We start from the raw sequence: 27,030 nt of genomic DNA, 5'->3' as shown, positions 1-27,030 counted from the left end.
GGAAACCCATGGCCTTCTTAATGTTGTTGAACACCAACTCCCATCAGCTTCAAGCAGCATGGCCAATGGCCAAGGATGATAAGAAGAGTTGCAATCCAAAACATCTGGAGGGAGCCATTTTGTCTATCCCTGATTTTTAGGCTGTGAAACTGTGTTCTTACTTAAAAGATATCTGGCCTAATGTGTCCAGCGAGAAAACATCCACATATCGGTGCCACTGCTATGATCTGTGGGAGAGCAGCTTTTGAAAAAACTTGAATACATTTCAACTAGGTGGCATGACATTTCAGAGCCTTTTTTGGCTCTTCCGAAGCCACTAATTGTCAGGTAAAGCTTTGGGTCAATTGCTGCTATTTGTGGATGTTTTCCATCCCACATAGCAATGACATAAGCTTGGCTTCCCTTTATACACACAGCATTGGCAAACATTGCCCAGGAAGGATTGCATGCATCCCTGTTTAAAAATAATATACTGTGGCAAAACTTTATTCTATGACTGGCCTCATGGCACGGCATATAATGCCACACACCAATTCACTGAGGAACATTTCACAAATTGAATTTTGTGGACAGCATTACAGGGGGTGAGAGGTTAGCTAGAAGAACCAAACTTTGGTCATGACTTATGACGACCCTTTCTTCCTTATTGCTGTTTGAAGCCTGACACCTCACTTACTCATGTTTCTCTGTCACATAAATTAGCTGTCTGCCACTTAGCTGACACCTTTCCAAATCTCCCCTGAGTTAAGTACGGTAAGATAGTTTTATCCTTCCCCTTGATTGCCCAGCTAATGTGTCACCCTGTAACCACAAGAAGTGATAGCCTGAAACATTTTGCTCCAAAATAATCATATTTTCTTTCCTTCTCTGGTTCTGGTTTCACTATAATTGGGGTGAAATTGCCCAGTGAGTTCCTTCCCTGGAGAGGAGAAAGCTCAGAACATTGCCTCTGGGAGGAATACTTAAATATGCTTATGGGAAGGAGAGAAACCCCTCCCTCCTCACCCTGATTTCTCCTATGTTTGCTGAAGTTACCACGGCCAGAGACCATTGTGCCAGCAGCAGTTTTTCTTCTAAAAATGGCCTAGGATTGAATTCATATAATCTGAAATCAGACTCCATACTCGACAGCTAGATCATCAAGCTAAGTGTGTGTGTGAAGCTGGCTGTGGCTTTTTGAACCTTTCTGTTTTATTGTTCTTTCCCTATCTTTGAAACTGTGCAAACTCTTGCCTTCCCTGACAAACCTACTTATATTTTTATGTTGCAGACCAGGTCTTGTTGCACTACAACGCCCATAAAAAGAGAGTCCTGGGGAGAATTTTGTGTCCACAAGCAACCCCAACGTTACACACTGAGCACTCCACAATCCTACACAGGACTGTAGGTATGTGAGTGTACTGGGGAATAGCCGTAAATCATGTAATACTCTCAATTACTGTGGTGCAAGGCGCTTTCAGTAAGTAATTAGTGCACTTCAGTACACAACGCTCTCACAGCATGCTAGGGATGTGGGTCATGCAGTGGGCATGATACAATCCTGGCTACACCATTTCATTTATTAAATATGGAGTTGGAAATCATCTCATTAGGTATAACTTGCAACAGCTCATCATTATCCTACACAACAGTGAGTTAAGCAACACTATTCATTAACCATTATAAATTACTCATTTGTTCTCAAAGCATATTTGCTGCCTCCAGAAACCTTCTATTCTCTTGCCACCACCATTCCCAGTTGTTTTGGTTTTTTTATGAAACTGAAGATAGGACTGATTGGAATGAGTTCAGGCGCACAAATCTGCCTTTAAACCCCTTCCCTGCTGAACAAATTCTGCCCATAAACAACGTTGCTTTCTGCCTAAGCAAGGAATTGGTGCATTTTGCTTAAGACATGAGACTTGGGCGGGGGGGGGGGGCACACCAGGCTTTCTTTTTAAACTCAAGTAAGCCATTCAACCAATACTGTATCTGTTATTAGGAGATTCATATTACCAAAGTTCATACCAATGATGGTTCAGAGTGCATTACTGCTCATTTGTTCCCCCATCATGTTTTCTTTTTATCTATTAAAAAAAGAATCTCAAGTTCTTCTCCAAGGGCCCTGTTTCTGAAGCAATACTGGTTCCGCTGAATGAAAGGGCTACAAGGTCTAACTCAGATCCTGAGATATGTGCCATTCATAGTTTTCTTTTCCCTCTTCCCTCTTTCTGCCTCAGAGGAGGCTGCTTAATCTCTCACATGGCCCAGCAATTCTGCACAACTCCTTCTCCTCTCCTCCTTCTCCCTCCCTTTTCTCCTCCTGCCCCTGGTGACAAATCTTGGTTCATGTTTATGACTCATGTTTGTTATTGTCCAGCCAGGGGCAAGATTCTCAGGGACAGCAGATTATGCAATCATATTAAGTGAGCCGGCTGGGCAGAGCTGTGACACACTAGAAGAACAAGGCCAGGACATGCCATTCTTCAGCTGAAGATTGCGGTTGTTTTCACAAAAGAGGCTGAAATTTGTTTTTTACTTTTCCACATCTCCAGTTCAAATGCAAAACCTTTGTTGGCTCAAATGTGCATTTGGTTTAAAACTTCTCTGTCTTGCTTCCTACCCCATGTTAAATACTCTCACAAAAATGCATTTACTTTACATTATTTACATTACAGTGGTACCTTGGGTTACATACGTTTCAGGTTACATACGCTTCAGGTAACAGACGCCGCTAACCCAGAAATATTACCTTGGGTTAAGAACTTTGCTTCAGGATAAGAACAGAAATCGTGCTCCAGCAGCGTGGCGGCAGCGGGAGGCCCCATTAGCTAAAGTGGTGCTTCAGGTTAAGAACAGTTTCAGGTTAAGAACAGACCTCTGGAACGAATTAAGTACTTAACCCGATGTATCACTGTGAAACAATTTCTTAGCAGCACTTGTGAAAGCACCCGCAGTGTAAGTGGCCTAGGTTAAAGGTATCAGTTACTTTAAAGTCTAAGGAAAGTGAATGACAACTGCATGGCACAGTCTATAAGAGGTTCTGGATTGCTATGTCTCTTGAACCAAGGAGCAAGCCTAGCATGATGAACTGATAGTTGAGAGATAATTGCAGGATCATGTGACTGAAGGACAGGGCTTTTTTTCAGCCTGAACCCGCTGGAACTTAGTTCCGGCACCTCTCAGGTGGGCACCAGTGCCATTCTAAGAGAACAAGGGAGGCATTCGTGGTGAGTTCTGGCACCTCTTCTCCTAGAAAAATAACAGTGCTGAAGGAAGAAGAAGAAGAAGCAGTATCTCCAGGTAAACTAATCTCTTCCCAGGTAGTCCAATTTCTCTGTAAACATAATAGAGATGCTTGCTCTCCCATCATCCTTTTGACAAATTTGTATTATTATCATATGTCTTAAGGGAATGTGATTGTCAAACAGGAATGTTCTTTTGTCCTTGAAGACAAAGGAATTTGATTCATCCTTCAATTGGAATAAGGCAAGGCCAATTGAACACACAACCCGAATCACCACATGAGGGAGTTTATTCAACTTGTGTTGCCATCAGGCTACTGATGACACACAACTCTACTTTTCTACAGATCAAGCAGGAGTACAGAGGTGGATTCAGGGGAGCACAACCGGCTTGGAATTGCACTGGGCATGGAGTCTTGAGGGTGCCACAACTCAGATTTACAATGGAGCACAAGAAGCAGGGGGCAACAATTTTTGGCATTGCACAGAGCGCTGAAATTTGAGACCCCAGGGTTCCCCACTGCAGGAGTAGCAGTGGATCTGTTGCAATTGTACCTAGCCTAAGCAATGGATGAATAAGAGCCAACACTGGAGCTCAATCCAGGATGTTAGTGGGTAGTTCTTCTGTTCAGATGAATGGAATGCATCCTGCTCTGTAAAGTCTCTCTTGATATTGCCTTACTAGGAAATTGCCTTACTAGGATATTGCCTTACTAGGAAATGCACTGAGCATTTTACAATTTGGTTGCCTTTCTTTCTTTCCTTCTTTTTAAAGTATAATTTTGGGGACAAGGGCTGTGGGAAGAAGCCCACAAGCTGGACCAGAATTCAACAGCACTTCTGATTCCCCCAACATTGGAAGTAGAATGTAGTCATCATAGCTAGTACCTATTGATCGCTTATCGCAATGGGATACCATCATCCACTTTACCTGAGGGCAGCAGGGCTAGTTTAGAGGATGCATGATGTGTGGAGGTCACACACTGCTCTGCCCTCCTCCAGATGGATATGCCAAATAGACTCTGAGGGGAATGGCTGCCAGCAGGCGGATGGGCAGGTCTTTCACTGCTATTCCCAGCATCTGCTTCCTGAGTCCATTGCCTCATTCTGCCTAATGGTAGAGTTAGCCCTTTTGAGGTCTGATGTGGAAACAGGTGAGAGGCAGGATACAGTAATTACCATCCTTTTCTGTGTATAACATGCCCTCGTGTATAAAATGCCCACTATTTGGGGAGCTATAAATTAGGAAAATGGGGGGGGGGGGAATGCCCAGAGTTGTTGAGGTTTTTTTAGAGGGGGGTTGCCGAAAATGACTCACCCACCTGGCTGATGCTAACACACACACACGTCGCAACAACCTCCTAACGTCTGTCCCATCGCTGACAGAAGCAGCCTATTGCCCGCCCAATTGCCACAACAACACCCAATCAACACCACCCCTTGCCGTAGCCACCAATAACACGCTGCAGACCATCTCTGGCTCGCGGCATCAACCAATCCCACATCCCCGCTAGGCGCTACCCATGTATAAGACAATCGTCTATTTCAAACATAATTTTTCAGTAAAAAAAACCCTAGTCTTATACATGGAAAAGTACGGTAATTGGAACTTGAGTTACATTATAAGCAAGACAAAGGAAATTGTAATATGATTTCATTGTAATATGACCCAGGAAGCCAGCTCCTGGAGAGCTGACTCAGAGGTGTGGCCAAGCTGGGGAAGGTTGTTGCTAGCTATGAGGTCTCCCAGGCCTCATCAGAAATAGCATTTGTTAATCTTTAATTCAGCTTCTATTGGCAAACAGATGAAGATAAAATATTCCCCATTTAGTGTAAACATGAAGGCACTCTAGTAAGAGATACAGATTTCAGCTGAGAACAGCGTTTAGTTTGCTATCTATTGCTATAAAGATCTTGTTCCTAAAATGATGTCATCTTCTATGCAGAGGCTATTACTAAAATGTGAAGAAAATATCAATATTTTTGAATCTGACATTTTCTATGCTATTTGAGGAGGAAAAGCAGTATACTTAGGAAAGCAACAGAAATGGAAGAACTTATACATTCAGGGGGGGAAATCTGTGCCAAGTCATTTATTATACCTTGTTGGATATTGAACATAAAAGGTCTCTGACTTTTGACCTTTTTTGTTCTGATAATTTTTGCCTTTATTCCCCCATAGCTCTCTTGTACTGATCAATAGATGCATAATTGGCAGCAGTTCAGCTTTTCTCATTGCTGCACATGCACACCAGCCAAATTTCTGCAGAAAAGGTTTGTTGACCTTTTGCAGGGGCTGCCTTTTTATAACCAGTATGTTTTATCTAATATTTTGGAACCTGCCTCCATAAGTTAAAAAACTTTGGATGGGATTCACTTAATGAGTCCTGTCAGCGGAAGCCCCAAGCAAAGACTTCCACTTGTGCAACAGGGTGTCCTGGACTGGCGGGATGCTGAGACGTGGTGGGAGGCACCAGATGGGGAACCCCCAAATGAATCCCCAGTGAAGGCTCAGAGCCAGGAGACTGGTGGTGGGACAATGATGCATAGTCAGAGGGAGAAGAGGGAGCAGACTGGAAGGAGGAGGTGTTGGAAGCTGAAGAGGCCACAGGGTTTAGTGAGCAGGAAGAGGCTGTGGCAGAGAGCAGTCTAGGCTCAGAGGCAGCAGCAGAGGGGGTCAAGAGGAAGAGTGGAGGCAGGCTGCAGAAGAAGCCAGGGAATCTTCCCCCTCCTGATATAACCAGATCCCCTCCCAGCTGGTCTCCCAGAACACCAAGATAAATGAAGAGTTCAGAGCAAAGAGACAAGATACAAGGAAGGAACTGGGGGAAGAGCCTTAGATAGAAGTGGGAAGGTGGGAACCTTCAGTCCTTGCAACTGCCTCAGAGGGGCAAGATCTACAGGGAAGGGTTGCTGTGACCACTAGGCCTGCACTGTTTTGGCTTATTTGAATAAAGAGTTGACTTCACTGACACCAGGTGCTTTATTGCTGACCGTCCCCTGACTCCGGCTCCTGATACAGGGCTATCACCCCCTCCTTCACCTCCCCATGACCCCCCCCAAATTGGGGGGTATCAGGAAAACTCCTAGACAGTGCATGGGGAGAGGAAAGGGGGATTGTTCCATTTTTTTAAACTGAAGTGACAGAAGTCAGTTTTGTATGTCCAAAACTGACTTCTGTCACTTCAGTTTTTTTTAAAAAAATCTATGTTTGAGAGGGCAGTGGCAAAGACTATGCTTTCAACAAAAGAAAATTCCTGAAGTGTACCTAAAGAGGCTAAAGTGATTTGTAGAGACAAATGTTGCCTTCTTTGCCATGCCCGTTCTGAAACTGCTGTGTTGGATAATAATGACCATTTGGCACCAATACACCCTATTCTTTATTTAGAAATTAAAACGAGGTGGTACAGATTCCTCTCCTTATATTATGGTCACTAGGATCCCCCCCTCCACCTCAAAACAAAAGCCCAGTGCCACCTCACATGGCAATTAGGTTTGAAAACAGACTTTCCTTGGTCTGTAATGGAAGGCTGTTTTGAACCTAACTGCCATGTACGGAGTGGGCTGGTCAGGTGAGGAGAGCAGGCCGCATGCTGGAGGTGTAGGCCCTGCAGGCTACCTCAGACCCACAGGGTGGATGTTCCCCACCCCTGCCACAAATTATTTGACACCCTACTTTTCCCCTATGTGGACAAATCATCTATAAATTGCCAAGTTAAAAGCTGGTGCCTGCAGAACCTTCTCCTTATGACTTAGGCTGCTTCTTGGGAATTAATTCTTTCCAGCTTGGACCACGAGTCAGCACCACCTAGAGGCCGCATGTGGCGGTGATACGTACCAGAAACATACCGTAAATAAAGAGCGTTACCTGCCTGTAACAGCTATTAGTGAAGAAGCAGCTCCGTGTAGCCACATGATGCCAAGCCTCGGTTACTTGGGCACTGTTTGCGTAGAGTTTCTGGAACATTCTGAAAGAATGTCTGCTGGGCAGGATGCTTCTCTTTCCTCATCTCATCCTCACAACTGGGTGTGATATAAAAGGGAGGCTGAATAATGAGATACAACCACTTGGATAGATTTTGAAATCATGAGCTTTAATATCAGAGTAGGGCAATGAGCAGAATGATAAAGTGTATCAGGGAAGGGGGAACAATCACAGGGATAACTGAAATTTTCAGTCCAAACTTTAAACTTGTATCGCCGTGGGACTTACCTCTGAATAAATGTGCTTCAGGTTGTCCCAAAAGATTAGTCTGACTAATCTTCCTGTAGGATATTGAGAAATGGTGGCAGGAGAAAGTAGTAGGAGCACAGATTTCCTGTGGCACAGTTCCCAAACTGGGAGTTGTGAACTACATTCAGATGATCCTCTCTGTGTGTTTGTGGTTGAAGATGGGAGATGTCACATCCAGCACATTAAATATTCATATTGATTTTAATTTTTTTATTGTGTCTTTTTTATTTATTATATTGTGTTTTATTGTATTGCAGTTTGAATTCTGTGGAATTAAAATTGTTGTGCATTAAAAGAAACGAAGAAATAAAATACAATTAAAAATCATGCCACATCTAACACAGTGCATTACAATACAGTGGTACCTCAGGTTACATACGCTTCAGGTTACACACTCCGCTAACCCAGAAATAGTGCTTCAGGTTAAGAACTTTGCTTCAGGATAAGAACAGAAATCGGGCTCCGGCGGCATGGCAGCAGCAGGAGGCCCCATTAGGTAAAGTGGTGCTTCAGGTTAAGAATAGTTTCAGGTTAAGAACGGACCTCTGGAACGAATTAAGTACTTAACCTGAGGTACCACTGTAGTGGCAAAAGCCAGGAAAAAATAATTAAGCCAAGATCCTCAGCAGTTTTCAAGTGGTCCGTAGTGGTTCCTTCAAAAGATCAAACCCAAAACGTATGAAAAGCCTTGGTTTTGCAAAAATTTTATTTCTTGTGCCCTCTTCACTTCACTGGCAAGACTAAACTGTGCTGCTAATGAAATACAAGTGTTTCAGCAATGAATACACACATTTATGTCTTCATCAATTTTAAAGTGTGGTACAGAAAACTTTGTGATCAGAGCTGTATGTAAAGTGTAACGGTGGGGGTTTAAACATTTTAAATTCTATCAAATACTACTACGGTTGAGGAACAGCTTTTGCACTTTCTTCAGTTTGGCTATTTTTGCTATGATTAAATGCTCCCAAGTCATGATGTCCTGAGTAATGAAACAAAGCAGCTAATAATAACAGAAAGTTCTTGCTAGTAAATTATTTGAGATTATTACAAGGTTACTTAAGGGTTCAGGGTTTTGGACGCAGTAGGTATAGCACACTGAGCAAGACAATTATCGCTAGCCACAATGTTCCCTGCCGAATGTGGTGATTCATAAATTACTCTGTGATTAAGGCTTACAATGCTCCTTTAAGAAGCAGTAACTTTGCCTCAGCGATTCCAGTGACTGTCTCCTTTTGTGATACTTCTCAGCAGTACTGCTTTAACCACCCCCTCCTTGTGTCAGTTTTCCAAACAAACAGCCTGAAGAAAGCATAATGAGGGTGTGATACAGTCCTCAAGACGCCATGCACAGTTGCGCACTCTTCTTCCTGTTCTCTGCAAAAATTAGGGGACTGTGTGCCAGTTATGCTGCCTTGCACAGACAAAAGAAAGTACTTCTTCACATAGCACGTAGTTAAAACTATGGAATTTACCTCTTACCACAAGAGGTAAGGGTGGACACCAACTGAGATGACTTTAAAAGAGGATTGGACACATTTGTGGAGTGTAAGAATATCAGTGGCAGCTTGCCATGATAACTATCTTCTACCTTCATTGTTGGAAGAGGTCTGAATACCAGTTGCTGGAAACCACAAGATGCTCCTTTTGACATTCTGTCTTACCCTGCACATGGTCGAAACCTCATGTTATTTACCTTCCAAGTTTGCCTCATGGGATCTAGGCCTCCCCTAGAACTTACCACATCCTTAGCATGCTCCCATCTTCTTATTTGGCAACAACAATCCCCTCCCGTTGCCTCTGTCTGTTTCTCTGCCTGACTTCCTTCTCTACAAAACTAATCAAGTGAGTTGTTACATTGGATCTGTATAGCCTCCATGTCTATTTTTGTGCATACTATGAATACTTATCAACCACTCTCTGTTTTGCCAGCTGCTGATTTCCCACTGGTATAAGTGCATAAAGCAAGTTCTTTGTGGAATGGTGTGGCTGCATGTGTGAGAGCTTAGGAAACACACTTCCATTAATAGCACGTGTTTACATGTGTGTTTCCACATGTATAGTGTGACCAGGAGTATGTGTTAACTCCTGTTTTCTGGTTGGGATGGATACAAGACAGACATGCTTGCAAGCATGGTGTACCTGGCACACTTACCCAGCACAGACTGGGTAGTGTTGGGGAATGTTCCTTGGGCTGAGCCAGAAGAGGTTATTAGTGGGCTCTTTCCTTCCTTCCTTCCTTCCTTCCTTCCTTCCTTCCTTCCTTCCTTCCTTCTCTCTCACCCACCCACCCACCCACCCACCTCTTCTCTCTCTCTCTCTCTCTCTCTCTCTCTCTCTCTCTCTCTCTCTGATTACCAGTTTGTTTTATGGGTCCAATTCCAAGTGCTGGTTTTGACCCCAAAAGCCTTATACAGCTTGGGACACCTACATTTAAAGGACTGTTTTCCCCTCCCGCTATAAACCTACATGTACTCTGAGATCGCTCTGAGGCTCTTCTCTGCATGCCACCTCTAAGAGAAACCCTCTAACAAGGTGGGGTGACAAGGAGAGAGAAATGTGGAGGCAGCACCAAACACAAAGAAATGGAACGGGGGTAAATATATATGAAATCCAACCAAATAATACAATGTACAGCAGTTGGCAGCGAAGACCTGCTGCAAGGGCATAACAACACAAGGTCTCTCTTGATTTTGCATTACTAGGGAAATTGCTTTCTGCCCCTGAATAAGGAGTTCAACAAAAGGCACTGAGCATTTTACAATTTGATTGCATTTCTTTCTGTCCCTTTTTTTAAAAAAGCATAATTTTGGGGACCAGGGCTGTGGGAAGCCTACAAGCTGGACCACAGTTCAGCAGCACTTCTGATTCCCCCAACAGTGGAAGTGGAACATAGTCATGAATGATCATGTCACGGCATTTGTTTTTGACCCAGATTCCCATAGCCAGTGCTACTCTCATTATAGCAAAAGGAGCCAAATTGCAAGAGGGGAGCATGCGAGGTATTCTCTGGTTTTGGAGGGGCAGCACACTAGGTTAATCTCCTAAATAGCAGAGGGCTATTCCCCACATGGCTTCTGGTGATCTTTCATGCAGGAAGGAATAAGACAGTGGAGGGAGCTGTTCCTTCTGCAAACCATCAAGAGCAAAAAGGTGGCAGCAGTTTTGTGATGCGCCGACTGATACTCCACCCTGCAGTTGTGGCCATTCAAACAGAACTACAAGCTGATTATGCCTCTTTACCTTATGTCCCTACCATTAAGGAAATATCACTTCTCCCAACTCGCTGTCTTTTATAAATTATCAAAGGGCTCCTCTAGATTACCTGTTTATTCAGTGCTCAACCTGATTTGCTTGCCCAAAGCTTAAGCAGAGGTTAGATTATATTTCATCTTTATTGAGCAATCATTCTGATTTGTTTGTAGGGAGGTTATACAACAACATAATCTTATTGAGCATTCATCCTGATTTGCTTGCATAACACACTTTTCAGTGCACAACTGTCACTTCCCTAAGCACAGAAAGTGCATTTTTAAAGTAAATTTTTAAAACACTAAGGTGATAAGAGTGTTTAACTTTGCAAACCTAAAATTCCGGTCTGCACTTGAGTCATTCCCCCAAAATAGCAATTCCCATCTTGATTTAGCCTTACCAAGTACCCCAGCTGTTTACACACTCACATTTACTCTGCATCCAGTGTGTTCCCACCACTTGTCTGGGAAGCAGTGTACAGTGTTACCTCGGGTTACAGACGCTTCAGGTTACAGACTCCGCTAACCCAGAAATAGCACCTCAGGTTAAGAACTTTACCTCAGGATGAGAACAGAAATTGCACACTAGCGGCAGCGGGAGGCCCCATTAGCTAAAGTGGTACCTCAGGTTAAGAACAGTTTCAGGTTAAGAATGGACCTCCGGAATGAATTAAGTTCTTAACCCGAGGTACCACTGTACACATGGCATAAGCCAGAATCCATATCTATCCTGTTGTTTCTTAATAAATATTCCATTTTGGTGTGTGTGTGTCCCCGTCCCCCCCATTAGCTTCCATCCAAATTGAGAAAAAGAATGACCTTCCTGCATTTTATGCTGGCAACATATACACAGCCTTATTTTGGAGAGAGCTGCTGCCCCCTTGAGGAAGTTGAGGTAGCCTGCAAGTTGAGGTAGCTAGCTGGGCATTAAGATGTCATGTGAGAATGAAATTGCCTGCAGTGCTGATAAAGAACAGAGCTTAATGGAACTGAAAAAATATGGGGCTGTTGCATCTTTCAACAGGATGTGATCTTGTGCGCATCTGGAAGAAGGCAGATGTTCAAAAGAGGCCATGCCTAAAATCTTTCTAGTCTTGTTTATCATTTGTGGTCCTATAAATAACTTTCTCTCCCATTTTTTATTGGAAGATCAGAAATTACAAGTTACAAGGATTCTTTAATTACAGCATCTTACGCACAAGGAAAGCAAGAGGAGAGGGCTCTGGTACATGGTGAAATAACACTAGGATATTTTAATGAGAGCATTTGCAGCTATTGTAGAATGCGGGCACAGAAGCTTCTCTGTTCAAAATGCCGAAGGATCTAGATGCGAAGGCAACTGCTGTGAGCTGACAAGCTGAGAGCACAGCAATTCGTGCTGGCTACAAGGGTTATCATTGCTTGTTGCCCTAAAGCTCCAATCAGTGTGGGATGCCTGGCTGCATTAGAACAAGTTATTAAACATGTGGTTTCCTCCTTCAAGGCAGCTGGCAAATCTGGGCAGCTGATCCCATCAGCTTTTTTACAAAAAATGATATAGGGTTTATTTTTTTTATTTAACAAACCCTCTAAAACAGATCAGCAGCTACAAGGAGTTGAGATTTTCATGCCACTGTGGAATAAATAAACACATGAAGGAATAACAGGGATGCAATGAATCTCTCAGATCAGGCAGTTCATGCATGAATGTCACACCTCCCAAAAATATGGAGAAAAGAATGAAAAGAGGCATTTCTTTTAAGTAAGCCATGTGACACAACTTAAGAGGAGAGGCTCTGGAATTCTTTGCTGAAAATCCACTCAAGGCTAAACCCTGTAATTGCAAAATCCCCACTCTGTGATTATGCAAATTTAACATTTGTATAAATTCACCTAGTTGACCTGCTTCTAGGGTAAGGGTCTGAAAATTGTTTCAGTCCAGTCCCTTGATCTCAGAATCCTCTCTGCTTCCATTCAAGACCTACCAACATTTCTTCATATTCCCCCTGCCTTCAGAATCCTTGGAGGACAGAACCATACTTTAAACAAAATCCTAGATTGCAAGCTCCCTCTTACATCAGCTAGATTCTGCATTAAATCCCATACTGTGTTATATTGCTTCCGTGGAAGTGAATTAGCAGAGTCTTCTCATAAGAGGAACTGGTAAACAATATTTTCAATGCAACTTCTGAACCTGGATAATTTAACTGCTTGTCAGTAGGAATCAAAGCAGCAAAGACCCCAAAGCCTATAGGTGTGTATTTTTAGCCTATTCTGAAAAATAACTTCCTTTAGAAATGAGGCAAAGCGGAGACTGTGGTGTCTTTATGATATATGGTTTATTTAAACATATATACAACTTGAGCCTACAATGGAGACATTCCCAGTATTGCACTCCAAGAGGGTCTCTTGCTTCTCCCATGGGTTCAGCAGCCTTGGATCTAAAACAGAAATCAGTCATGCTCTCCGTCTCCTTTTTACAGCTTGTCACAGTTTTTTGCCAGCACATCACTGCCAACCACCATCCTAAATACTCTGGCCCAAATACTCTGGCCCCTTGTCTCATGCTGACTACCTCTATACAGGACTACCCCATCTCCCTGCCTCTTTGCTTGCGTAACAACTCAGCCATTCTCAGAATTTGTTTTCCTAACGACCCATACTCTGTGATCACCAGGGTAGCCTGGCTTGTATTTTTAGCATAAGCCCTGAATCCGGTGGTTCAGTGCTTGACACAGTTTAACTCCCCAAACCTTGGTTAATTCTAACTTTTATTGGACCCAGGAATTTAGGGTGTCTCAGACCCCACAAACTCATCATTTGTTTTAGGGCTTATCCACACCTCTGCTTGTCCTGTTGCTTAGTGCAGGGAAACCTACAGTTTAATGCCAAATTGGAACAAACAGCAATCGGGTTTTCTGCAGATTGCTGTTTGTTCCAATTTAGCACTAAAGAGTAGGTTTTTCAGAGGAAAGTGCAAAGGCAAAACTGCTCAGATCCATGCCTAGAAAATCGCTCAGACCTGTGTCTTTGGCTATTACCAATGACTGCACTGCACGATACGCACCAGATCACATTAATGACTCAGTCACTTAACCTTAACATTTTGTAAGCTTATAATGCATTTAGGATATATAGAATTTCATTTAGAATATTCATAAATTCCAATATCAGCCACTTGACTCTGCAAAACTGTCATTAGGAACCCCTTTGGTAGTAGTTTCCTGCCTCTCCTATTCTGTGCTATATTTGGTCCCTTCCCCTGCAATAATCTGTCCCTACACAAGACTTTAGATGCCCCTGTGAGGGGTCAGCATGGGTGATTTCCCAGCTGCCATAGCATTTCCTTTTAATGTATTTTTAAAACGAGAGGCAGGACTTCATAAAATTGCTCGACACAACTGTCTTCTTAAAAGGATGTAAAATTAGAGCGTAAAACACATGTCAGTGAAGCAGCGTTTATACTTGGAGTCCAGCAGGTGGCATCATTAAAAGAAAAGCAACAGAATAACCAGGCATCTGATCATACTTTCCTGTAACGGAAACAAACTTTTTCCATGGTGCTGTGGCTTTCCCAGACAAGTGAGATGGTTTCTTGGCACAGGGCAAGTGGAAGTGTGGACAATCCCTTAAACCAGGAGAGCTAGGCATATATAAACTCATAACTTTTTTCAGACATCATGGTCACTAGGTGGCCTGGGGCCAGGCACTACTGCTTAGCCTATTCTACTTAGCAAGGCTTTTGTGAGGACGAAATGGAAAACACGTACACCACCTAAGATAAATGGTAAGTTCCTACTATGGACTAAAGCTCAAAATGTACATAGAATGCTTTTTCATCCTCAGTAGCATATTAAAGAAAGGATCAGGGAGACCTTCTCTTGACAGGAGCAGATCCAGGACAATCCATCCATCTTATTGCTTGCAGTCACCTTTCTTATTGGATGTTAAGCAGCTACTAACCGGTTTTAGGCATAATTTCTCTATGGATCTTGGTTTCCCTTTTGTCATGGCATTTGGTACCAAGGTCTTTCTACATTTGGCATCCTGTTCAAAAAAACCAACAATCGTTTCACAAGTCAGATTGAACTTTGTGAATTTCAGACACTCAGATTTTGCACTTGAAATTTAGCTTTGAGGGATCCGTTCTTAACCTGAAACTGTTCTTAACCTGAGATACCACTTTAGCTAATGGGGCCTCCCGTTGCCTCTACGCTGCCACCGTGCCATTTCTGTTCTCATCCTGAAGCAAAATTCTTAACTCGAGGTACTATTTCTGGGTTAGCAGAGTTTGTAACCTGAAGAATCTGTAACCCGAGGTACCATTGTACTTAACAGAGCAGGAGGTGCTGAGCCTGTATCTATGGCCCTGCAGCAGTGGGTCCTTCTGAAACTCCATATTTGAAAGCTAAGATAATATCACTTCATTAAGAACATAACAAGAACATGCTAGATCAGGTCAATGGCCCATCTAGTCCCACATCCTATTCTCACAGGGGCTGAAACAGGGAGAAACCAGCAGGCGGGATTCGAGCACAAGTGGCTCCCACCAACTGATATTCAAAAGCGTTGTTGCCTCCAACTATGGAGGCAAAGCATAGGCATTATGTTTAGTAACCATGAATGACACTCTCTCCCCCAAGGATTTGCCTAACCCTCTTTTAAAGCATCCAAGTTGGTGGCTATCACTGTCGCCTGTGGGAGGCAGTTTCCTGGTTTAACTATACACTTAATTCTTTTCCACCAAAGTAACTTTAATTAGAAGAATTCTGACTTCATAATTTACTTCTGTAGTATTTTCTCCTTCACTCAGCTTATTAATTGGCATCAAGGAGGCTTTTCTACTTTTTTGACTGACTATTCTTTCTCAGTGGTGCCTCAGATCTGATGCCAGTAATTAATTTATTTTGCTCTAGTTTCACCATGTAATCTTATTATGGCTTAAGAGTCATTTTCAGGTCAGAAGAATCAGAACATTAAACAAGTTAAGTCCATACAAGTATTCATAAATACTGGACTTAAAAGAAGCCTCAGTTTTGATAACTCTGTAAGACAGTGCAATGAGGAGCAAATAAAAAACTAAGGGGGTCTGTATCAGTGATCTACTTGTTCAAATGATCTGACAACTTGACGACCTTTTTCTAAAAACAGGCCACAAAATATGCTTTAAAACAAAATGTAACTGAATTCTCAATGTACTGCATTTCCAGTCAGTAAAGTTTCATAGCCTTCATGCTATGCATTCCTTTTCTAATTTAATAGCCCACATTCTCTTCTTTGTGCTTTTATGAAGCAAGAATTGTCAAGTATGCAGTGGCTCTATCTATGATTTTTGTCACAGATTTAGGCTACATATTAATGGCATTTGCCTAGCTTTCTTAAGCTGTGACCAGAAGTAGCTTTGCAAGAGATAAAGAGTTGATTCCCCACAATTTGGATAAAAGGTATGTTCTCATTCTCTTTTGGATTCTTTTGTGGTGTGCTTGTAATTTTTCAGAAATGAATATTTGATGTCTTTAAAAGAAAGAGAAAGAAAAGAAAATGTTTCCTGGCTCTGTCTGTTAAAAAGTTTAAAGAGATTTAATAATAATGGGCTGTATTATAGTTGTGCTAGCAGGAGCCAGCACAAGTCCTCCCCTGTGTCCCTCAAATTGGTTCTGTGGGGTCGGGAGAACCCCCAGGAGAGCACATGGAAGGAATATAGTTCCATTGGGGAAGTTGAAATGCTTGCACCAATGGATTGAACACCTTAATAAAACACTGAATTCCACCAATAATATGAATAGTAATGTTACGCCTTAGTTCCATTACAGTCTATGCAACATTTCCCCCCCGCCCTTGACATATTTTATTTAAATATAGTACTTAAAAGACAGAAAAAGCACCAGACCTTCCTTTGGCCGTCCCAGTGCAAATACAACTTGTCAAATGACTATGATATGCAATTAAAGGAAAGTAAAATGGTTGACCCTGCTTTATTAATTTAAACTCGTATTTAGGTTTATAGAAAAAACGTTGTATTGCACAAGTATAGAGAGAGCACATTTTCTTATAATTTGAAAAAATAAGAAGAATTCAAACAGTCCATTAGTGTTTTTAGTTATCTAATGACAGATTGCTTTCCTCCTGGAGAGCAACTTTGCTGGAACCATCAAGAGGCAGGCCCTGCCTCACCTCCCTGACTCCTGATCCTTAGAAGGAAGAACTGTTCCTGCTCTCTCTGACATCTTTGCCTTCTGGCACAAACATGAATGTGTTTTAGATTCTTTTGAAATGTTAGCTGTATTTTTTTTTTGCTTGAATTATCCTTTGTAAGCCAGCTTGGAGGCCTTTTTTGGCCAAAAAGCAGCATAGAAGTAAACTTCAACAGAACATAACTGTAATATAGCATGGTAGGAAAATGGTACAATGGTTGTTAGATATGTTTCATACAGCTATCTCTAGGTTTCCATTCAGTTAATGCATACACTTTATTTGTTCAGAAACAGGCCCTGTGTCAGCACCTGGAATAGCTGAACTATCCTTAAAATAAATAAATTGGCCCAGCATTCAACTGCCCCAAGCTAGTGGGTCTAGCTACCATTTACATTTCCCACAATCCTGACATTTATTTATTTATTATGTTTATATATCACCCTTCCTTCAAAATGAGCCCAGGATGTGAACGGAATGGTAATACAGTATACAACACATAGGGTAGGATAAGGGTGGTGAGAAACTTAAATGTTGGCTACACTCAAGTTCTCAGTATTATTCGATAAAGCTGTTGCCAGGTTAAGCCTGGCCTCATAAAAGCAGAGAGAAAATACAGGAGATACTTTCCACTAGAAATGAAGCTTCCTAAAGCATCTGGCAAGCAATTAATGGACTTGCACAACATGCTCCAAAGTAATGGTAACACAAGATATACATACTGGTGAGGCCTTTCCTACAGAAGATACTGGTTATTGACTCTGGATCAAATTCTTGGCTGAGCCAGGACAATTTCCTACCTGCAGGTCTTCATGGATGCATTTGATGATGAACAGAATACTGTATCACATAGGTTTTCCAACAGCTCTCGCCATTTACCCCTGTTGAGATTTGAAGATGGGATAAAATAGCTAAATAGGATTCCACTGTGCCTAACACTAAAGTGGATTGCTGTCCTGGCTAGCCAACTCATTGCCCTCAATTCCAACACGCCCAAGAATAAAGATTAAGGAGACATTATCTGATAACTCTTGGTTATTTTACACACCAAGAAACAGAGTATGCACCGAAAAGATTCCATGGGCTATATTTCAGGACATGTGCAATCAGTAAACAAGTAGCAAGCAGGCAATGAAATGAAATGAATAGTTTGTACTTGATTTCCCAGATGCATCGGACATTTACAACAATAGACATTATAGTGTTTGATTTTTAAATGCTTTTTATTTGGGGTTAAGTGGAAATATATCAGGTCTGATATGTAATCACCTTTGCTTGAAACAATGGTAAAACATAAGACTTTAGGATGACCTCTGTCCTGCCTATCATGTAGCAGTCAAACATTGTTCTCACTGAGATCTTGTTGTCTAATTTTGGGAAGGGGAAAATAAATCTGGTGGCTTTCAAGCCAGTTCCCACTATCCCTGTGCTCTTACATTAGGTTTTTGGGTTTATGGCTGACCCTTTGGGTATTCTTTGTTTGCTAGCTCTTTAAAGTGTTAGATAATGGAATGCTACTTAAGATGTAAATAAATGTTAAAATGTCCCATGTATAAATTTTGATTAGTAAAGTAAAGGTACCCCTGCCCGTACGGGCCAGTCTTGACAGACTCTAGGGTTGTGCGCTCATCTCACTCAAGAGGCCGGGGGCCAGCGCTGTCCGGAGACACTTCCGGGTCACGTGGCTAGCGTGACAAAGCCGCATCTGGCGAGCCAGCGCAGCACACAGAAACGCCGTTTACCTTCCCGCCAGTAAGCGGTCACTATTTATCTACTTGCACCCGGGGGTGCTTTCGAACTGCTAGGTTGGCAGGCGCTGGGACCGAGCAACGGGAGCGCACCCCACCGCGGGGATTCGAACCGCCGACCTTTCGATCGGCAAGCCCTAGGCACTGAGGCTTTTACCCACAGCGCCACCTGCGTCCCCATATATTATGATTACATGCTGACAAATCTCAGAGACTTATGTTTAAATTGCCATTTGCAAAACAATATTACAAAGATCCCATTATACTAAAACTACACCCATTAATGACCTTATTTGTATTTTTTGTCTAGAAGGAAGCAGCATCTCAATTAAAGTAGCAGTAATCTTATCTAACTTTTGGCTGTATTGCATTGCCCCTTTATAGAATTACTGATTTAGGGCACATACTCATAATCATATATTATTTAGATTGCATCAAATATGCACTAGGCATTGTACAGAAATAATATACAGGACACACAATACCCTATCTTTGCAATTCAGAATAACAGCCTCTGAACTAAAACCGCCTGGTTTTGTCCAGCAATCATTAATGCCATTTCAAGTTACATCCTATTGCTGGGAATGCAATGAAGGCTGGAGCAGCAGTTTATTATGATGGTTACATTGTGTTGAGACACCCAAGCATGGATTAGTTAAGAGCTGACTAAGGTCAATGTAGTCTCCTTCTGAAAAGAATAGATTAAAAGTTGCTGTTCGGGTCTTTTATTGAACAGCTGTTATGGTGAGGGCCCTGAGGGGCCCTCCTGTAGTTAAAAACTACAGGAATGTGGGTGACACTGTGGTCTAAACCACTGAGCCCCTTGGGCTTGCTGATCGGGGAAGGTCGGCAGTTCGAATCCACGTGACACAGTGAGCTCCCATTGCTGTTCAGAGCTTCAGCCAACATAGCTGTTCGAAAGCAAAGCAGGGCAAGTAAATAGGTATCGCTGCACCGGGAAGGTATCGCTGCACCGGGAAGGTAAACGGCATTTCCATGTGCTCTGGCTTTTGTCACGGTGTTCCGTTGCACCAGAAGTGGTTTAGTCACGCTGTCCACCCGACCTGGAAAGCTGTCTGTGGACAAACGCCGGCTCCCTCGGCCTGAAAGCGAGATGAGTGCCGCAACCCCAGTCGCCTTTGAGTGGACTTAATCGTCCAGGGGTCCTTTACCTCTTCACCTACCTAGTTAAAAACCCTGCGATGGAGGGTTATAAGTTAAAGCAGAAACAGTGCTAGATTGTTCAACATCAGCCAAACACCACCATGGAGCTGTAATCCCCACTATGAAGCAGAGTTACTGAAGAGGAAGCAAAAGGAACATCTCCACAGTGATCCAGCTCAGCAATTTTAGACCCTTGGCTTAATGGTTTTGCAGAAAGGAGGAAGTGGGGCTTCTCCTTAGATTGCAGTACGTTCAGTATGTGGTTTGCCAGCCCTGCTCATTCTTGTTAACAGGGGCCCTGGACTTCTTCCTCCAAGTATTACTATTATATTGATTTATACCCCTGACTTTTTCCTCTGATGGGACTCAAGGCGGTTAAACGGTATAGCAGACCCTTCCCTTCTATACTCTTTGTATAGAAGTTGTTAAACGAACAACTCCCTCTCGCCTCTAGGTTTCTTATTAAGTCATTCCCCCCCTCTCTCGAAGTCTTATAGCGCAATCTATGCATGTACAGTATACTCTGGCGTAAGTTCCACTGAGTTCAAGTTCCACGTGGGTCTTCTTATTCCCACGTAAGCAAGCGCAGGACTGCAGCCCCAGAGACTGAAGCGTAACCTTTCTCTGCACTCCTCCTCCTCCTCTGTCGCTTTCTGCTCGCGACCTCTCCGGCCCTACTCGACAATGGCTCCGCCCACTTCCATTCTAGAACTTCCCACTTGGCCGTTGGTCGGACTCTCCCCCTCCCTCCAGGAAGCAGCCATCTTTGTTTCGGGAAAACTCTTCACGGTCTTAAGGAAGAGGTGATGCGCTTCCCAGCTAAGTGGCAGTGGGATTTCTTTTCTTTCCCCCCCTTTTAAGACAGTCAACCGAAACATCCCCGAGTAAGCAGCGGAGGGAACGGAAGGGAAAGTGGTGAGTATTGAGCACGCTCTTCCCTCCTGCCCTCACTCAACATGTCTGCGTGACACCGGCGAGGACTGCATATCTTTCTCTCAACAGCCGGGCAGGCGGGCGGGAGAGAGAGAGAGGGGAAGAGGCCCTGCTTGCGCAAAATGGCCGCCGAGAGCAGAAGGTGGCGCTCTAGGGCGGCGTCTCTATGACCGGGCATACTGGTGGAGTTGACTCTTCGCTTGGGTTGGGGGGCTGGAGAGCGAGCGGGCCCGAAAGAGTCCCGACGAGGAAGGGACCAGTAGCTGCAAGAGAGTCGAGCGTGTGGGCGCCTAAGCCGCAGCGGGGCCTGGAGCTGCCCTCCTCCTGCATCTTTAACCGCCTCGCAGTTCTGCTAAATCCGCCCTCATCTCACTTTCCCCCCCATTCTCCCCCTTACTCCATTTCCACTCTCACAGCCCCTCCCCCCCTCATTTTTAGACCCCCAACCTCCCCCCTTCCCTTCCAGCTGCCCACCCCAGCCTAGTCTCCTCTGGGTGGCCTGAGAGGGTCTGATCCTTCTGCATCTTCATCGTTTTCCATATTCCACCCAACTGACCCCCCACCCCCTTTCAAAATCCGCTTCTCCTTATTCCGAAAGTTCCCGTCTCGTAGCTTCACGCCTCTGATTCCCTTTCATTCCTCGGGAAGGCACTCGCCTCCTTCTTTTTTTAATTGCTAATATTAAAGTAAGGTGTTCCCTGCTTCCTCTGCCCCATATCTCCCAGGAAGACTTTGCCCTGCCTACTTCCAGTGCAACTTTTCTCTGGTGCTGGCCGCGTGTGTGGCCAAAGCCCTCTCTCCGCCACTACTCCTGTTGTCTTGAGAAACCCTCTTTCCCGAGTCTGCCTACCCCACCTTGCTTCTTGTATGTAAACAAGTTTCGTTGTTGTACTCCTTGTTGCCCTTCCTCTCATTTTTTGCATTGCATACTTACTTTGCTTTTAAATTTCAACCCTCACACTAAGCTTTCTGCATGCTAGTTCTTAGGGGCTTGACCTGTTTATGCAAATAGTATCTCCTCTTCTATATGAGTATTTTTAGGGGGCATGTAAAGACCAGTAACACTGATCTGACTTGTTGGGCTTCTTAACGTCTTTGAAATACTCCTTTTTTGGTGGTTGTAATAATTCTGGTCTGCTGTAATAATTGGGTTGGGGAAGATCTTGCTTGTAAACTGCTTTCTCCCCCCCCCCCCCACCTGCTCTGGTAGTCTTGAGGCTGAAGAGGAGGATGCCAAGGAAATTGTTGTTACCTTATAGATCTGTGTTTTCTCACCCTCGAGCTCCAAGGGGTTTGCATGATTCCTTGGCAATGAACGCAGCCAGAAGTGGCTACCGGGTCTTCTCGGCAAACTCCACAGCAGCCTGCACAGAGCTGGCGAAGAAAATCACTGAGTGAGTGTCTCACGTTTTTATGCATCTTGTTCTCCTGTATTGAGTTGCAATTAAACAGTATATGAACTGGAAAGTAAGGCATATTTCCTAAAATAGGCTTTTTGCCACATGCCTGAGTTTACATATTTCACTTCAGCCTACTTCAAGAATGCGTGACCCACCCAAGTGCTTAGCATTACTTTTGGTGAGCCCAATTTTTAAGACTCTTTATTTTCACTTTAAAAGGTTGGGGCTTTAAGCGACAATTTATTCAGATTTAAATATTTTAAATTGAGTTTTACTGAGGCTTTTGTAAAGTAAGCATTCGTGATGTATTATAAACAATGTGTGCACATTTGTTGATTCCATTTGTTGCTTTATTAAAGAGAGTTTGTAGTTTTCAACTGTTTTATGTGGTATAGCCATATTTTATTTGGGAATCTTGACCATTTTTCCTCTTAGTACACTGTTAACTACCTTATCTCCTGTAGGTTGGAGAATTTGAAACTGAAACAAAATAATAATTACCCTTTTGTTTGTGGGTCTGCAATATTTGTCTGGTATTGATGGACTGCTAAAAGCTGCTCTTCCATCAACCCTGTCTCTCCCTGATTTGGGAGAGGGGTATTGCCTTGTGTCTGATGTTGGTCTGAATTTTGCAGACAGATGGAAGAAGTAAGAAGGGTCTCTGCTTTGGAGTGCCTCTGAAGTTTAGCAGTACAGTACTAACATAATAGATTTACTGGAACAGGCCTGTGGCTCATCTAGTTCAGCATCCTCTTATCACAGTGGCCAACTAGAAGCCCATAAGAAGAACATGAGCACAACAACACACTCTCCTTCTGTGGTTTCCAGCAACTGGTATTCAGAAGCATATTGCCTCTGACTGTGGAGGCAAAGTAGTCATTGTGACTACAGGGGCAAGCCTCTGCTTCTGAAGCCATGCACAAACTGGGAAACAAATATTTGTTGGGTATCACAAATGCCAGAATAAGAAATATACCCCTCACTGGTGAAAGCATTTGTGGTCCGGTTTCTGCAGATCAAGCGTTAGTTCAGTCCAAAAGATGGTATCCTATGGCAACCCATTTGCGCAGCTGACATCTGTTTGTGCGGTGGAACTTCCCCTTCTCTCCCCCGCCCCCAAATCCTCCCAAATCTGCTCTGGACGGTTGGGGAACCCTGTGGAGCAAGTGGACACCTGTTAAAATGGGTGTGGCAGGGAGGTGAGGAAAAGGAATTCCGTTATATTCACTGGCACAACATTGGAGATCTCCCAAAGAAGTTGGGCAAACCCCTTTGGTTAGTCCAGTTAGCATCCCAAGGGTACTTAGAGTGAAAAAAGAGACATTCATTCTGTGTTGCTGTTGTCACTTTCAGGATAACTGTGCTCCAAATCTGTGACCTTTTAAACAGCAGTAAAGCATAATTTAGTTAGCCTCTTATTCTATATTTATAATAAGAATAATCTCATTATACTTTTTGAAAATGAAAAACTGACAACCTGGAAAGCTTATGAACCTTAACCTTCTATTTTGGATTTGTCCAAAGCTCAGAAATGTGTGCTGATTCTTTTCCCTGTCTCAGAAAGGTTTAGGAGCAGTATATGCCACAAAGGCTATGAAAAAGAAACCGTAAAGCTGATTAAAGGGGTAGCCTTCTAATGTGTTGTGTGAAATATCAAAAACAAATAAGCTAACTGGCTTTTGGTTTGATGTTTATGTTCCAACAAATCTCTGATTATATCTTGAAGCATAAATAGCTTTTCAGTGTAACTTGAAAGAGCCTGTGAAGTTGAAATGTACTATATTAAGTAACTGCTTATCTTGTAAATAATGCATATATGCTTGCTAAAATATTTGCTTAGTGATGACTTCTAATTAATGGCTGGTTCTTTTAAATTTATTTAAGATGTATATAACTTGTCCTTCATCTCTTCATCCTAGGGAGAGTTACAACATAACAGAAAAAGAGTAGGAATAAAAATTCCAGCACATCAATAGCAGCAACAGAACATCCCATAAATGCCCAAGCAAACAGATGGATCATAACCTAGTTCTGCCCTTGTCAGCAATGTTGGCATTAATAGTATTTCTAGAAGGAAAGCATTCCATAATTGGGATAGCACCACCAATAAGGTCCTATCCCATGTCACCATCTGTTGAACTTCCCCTGCTGGTGGGACAACTAGAAGACAACGGAATAAATTTTCTACCTGTATACCTTAGTATCTCTCTTTGTTCCTAGAACGTTTGAACCACCTGAGGCCTACTTCAGTTTCCCCCAGTTAAATTTCTAATGCCAGAATTATGTAAGTTCCAGTATCCTAGGAAGAGTTAGACCAGGTTATGCAGACTGAAATGCTTTTCTGTCCCTTCTTTTTAATGGGAAATTTGCTTTAAGAATCCTGCAGCCCTGGCTTTAGTTTTAAAATTCTACTTAAACTAGCTGTAAAACTCAGGGTAGATATCCTAAGCCACTTGGATATGTGTGTTTGCTCTTACTGTGATAATAGTTGCTTCAGGAGTGTTGTTCTGACCAACAAGCAGGATTGAAACTTTGTTGTGGCAGGCAGCAGTTTGTCAGTAAGCCCTGTCTTTTAGTGCTGAGTTTAGCTTTGCTGTTCTAGAATTGCATGGTGAGAAATCCTATGTTAGTAAGCTATTGTTGAGAATCTCTCTCTATGTGTGTCTCTCTTTCTAGGCGACTTGGTGCTGAGCTCGGAAAATCTGTGGTATATCAGGAAACCAATGGAGGCAAGTCAGGTTTTTCTTTTTCTTCTAGAGCATTTACTGAAGAACAGACTATAGACATTCCAAAATTGAAAAAAAAAAAAACCATGGGGGAAATTATCATTTTTTTTAAAGTCTCAAGGCCATTTTCCCAATGAATATTCTCCTATTTTCAGAACCCAGAGATGAGCCCTTTGATTTTCTAGCTGTTTCCACAACACGTAAATAAAATTGCTAAGACTTGTTTGTCAATGGCTGAGTGAGCCTTTGACAAACCTATTCAATATGTGTATTAAAGACTTATTGTGCTTTTTTTACCCTTGCAAAAAGTACTGTTTTTTAAATTACATTTATACCCCACCTTTCCTCTAAGGAGCTCTAGGTGGCAAACATTCCCCCCCCCCAACACATTTTTTCATTCCCGGAACCACATTTGTACCACTGTGGAGTGATAGTTGTGTTCAGATTCCGCCTCTTGTACCTAGTTTTGTGACCTTGGGCAAGTCCCTTGCCCCTATCTTGCCTATTACTGTTTTTCCAGCTTTGGCCAACCAAACGTCTCTGGGAGGCTAATTATTATTATTATTATTATTATTACTATTATTATTTTATTATTTGTACCCCACCCATATGGCTGGGTTTCCCCAGCCACTCTGGGCGGCTTCCAACAAAGATTAAAAATACATAATGAGCAGGGCATGAGGACAACAGTGTTTCCCTGTTTGTCCCCAGCACCTGGTTTCCAAAAAGGTATACTGCCTTTCAACATGGATGATTAACTTTGTTCTTTCAGCTGATGAGGAGGGGCATCCATTGGCAGAGCTTAGGTGGAATGGTTTGGAAGAGTTTTGGACAAGTTGCGTTGATGGACGGTGGTGGGAATGGCTTGGCAGGGTAGGACTTGCAGTCCTCCCACCTGTTTGGATGCACTAGTAATCCCTTCCCACGCTCACCACATCTAAACCGCATGCCCCTGTCCACTGATCACAACACGGATATTCCTCCAGCCAGCTTTAAATTGTGAACTGCTTTAGAATGCAACATGAACCCCAGGAAGGCTAAAAGAAAAAAGAAAGTTTAAAAACACTGCAATACATCAGGCAGGCTTAAGCTATCAGACAGACTCTAAAGATCCATTATCTCAAATAGACACTTGGAAGCATTTTAATACTTTAATTTTGTGAAGTCTTTATGCTGGTCTACAACAGTAATAAAGTTGTTGTTGTTAAGTCTTTAAACCCACCCACCCCATTCCAGCCATGTTGCTTATACGTAAGTACCAGTAGGCTAATTTGCAAGGATTATTTTCAAATATCTGTGCTTCCTTTACAGAAACAAGGGTTGAAATAAAAGAATCTGTTCGAGGTCAGGATGTGTTCATTATTCAGACAATACCCAGGTGAGGGTTTGTGGGAGTTTTGCGTGCGTATGTGTGGATTGAATTCTGAATTTTATAAACCCACATCCTTGGATATGTGGGAACTCTGGTTGAGTGGATTTGTTCTGGAGTCTTTCCTCTCTATTTATACGTGTAAATATACTTCTGCCATCCCTACTACCCATTCACCATCGTTAACAAGAGAGCCTATGATGTTATTAATGCTAGTTAATCTTTTACACCAACAGTGTGGACTTTAAATCCGACACCTTAATGTGGCACTTAAAAGTGACAGTAAATGAAACCCAATGCAATTCCTCAGCCTGCAAAGCTCTCCTGAAGACTGTATTAGTTACTCTTCCATTTCCTTGCTATTTTGGGATCCTCTATTTTATTTTTTTAAGGTTCTTGCTCCTTTAACTAGATTAATCTTTATAGCAGAACTCTATAATAAAATGCCTCTTGCCAGTAATGTGCCTGCTTGATAGCCTTTAGTGCTGTTTAGTTACAGCGCATCTGCCCAGGAGTTCCCTGCCTTTCTGGCTGTGTGCTGTAGCTTCAAAAAATGATCCTATCTTGCCTGGTATTTAGTTTTATCCTTTCTCCATGTGGAGTGCCTCGACTGCCACTCTCTTTATCTGCTATGCAGATAACCTGCCCTGGTCAACTTTGGGAACAAGGGCAGGATAGAAATTTAATCAATACAGTGGTGCCCCGCAAGACGAATGCCTCGCAAGACGAAAAACCCGCTAGACGAAAGGGTTTTCTGTTTTTCGATGCGCTTCGCAGGACGAATTTCCCTATGGGCTTGCTTCGCAAGACAAA

General features: G+C 42.8%; 2 protein-coding genes and 1 long non-coding RNA gene across 9 annotated transcripts in view; 1 reads left to right on the top strand and 2 right to left on the bottom strand.

The window, feature by feature from the left end:
• SPHK1 (sphingosine kinase 1) overlaps positions 1–7,252 on the bottom strand; it is a 44,108-nt gene extending 36,856 nt beyond the window's left edge. Inside the window, exon 1 of one of the 4 annotated variants that reach the window (XM_080993806.1) lies at positions 7,097–7,252. The gene's annotated coding sequence lies outside the window, so the exon portion shown is untranslated. Of the gene's footprint in view, positions 1–7,092 lie in introns of all 4 variants that reach the window. The other 3 variants (XM_080993805.1, XM_080993807.1, XM_080993808.1) reach the window with 3 other exon arrangements.
• Positions 7,253–13,005: 5,753 nt separating this feature from the next.
• On the bottom strand, positions 13,006–20,444 carry LOC308470684. The gene is made up of 4 exons (XR_013982551.1): positions 20,305–20,444; positions 17,678–17,758; positions 14,561–14,732; positions 13,006–13,126 (listed from the first exon to the last, which is right to left on the bottom strand). It is a non-coding gene; the product is annotated as an uncharacterized lncRNA (long non-coding RNA).
• A 115-nt stretch (positions 20,445–20,559) lies between these two features.
• Positions 20,560–27,030, top strand: part of PRPSAP1 (phosphoribosyl pyrophosphate synthetase associated protein 1) — a 20,649-nt gene continuing 14,178 nt past the window's right edge. The window contains exons 1-4 of one of the 4 annotated variants that reach the window (XM_080993975.1): positions 20,560–20,704; positions 22,005–22,116; positions 24,799–24,851; positions 26,160–26,226. In XM_080993975.1, coding sequence (XP_080850101.1) covers positions 22,034–22,116; positions 24,799–24,851; positions 26,160–26,226 — 203 coding nt within the window. In that variant the 5' untranslated portion in view covers positions 20,560–20,704; positions 22,005–22,033. Of the gene's footprint in view, positions 20,705–20,875; positions 22,117–24,798; positions 24,852–26,159; positions 26,227–27,030 lie in introns of those variants that run through there. The other 3 variants (XM_080993974.1, XM_080993976.1, XM_080993973.1) reach the window with 3 other exon arrangements.

This window comes from Podarcis pityusensis (assembly GCF_964106645.2).
Source record: "Podarcis pityusensis genome assembly, chromosome: 2".
Lineage (NCBI taxonomy): Eukaryota > Metazoa > Chordata > Lepidosauria > Squamata > Lacertidae > Podarcis > Podarcis pityusensis.
The sequence above is the reverse complement of the archived record's forward strand: the minus strand, read 5'-3'. Positions and strand labels throughout refer to the sequence as shown.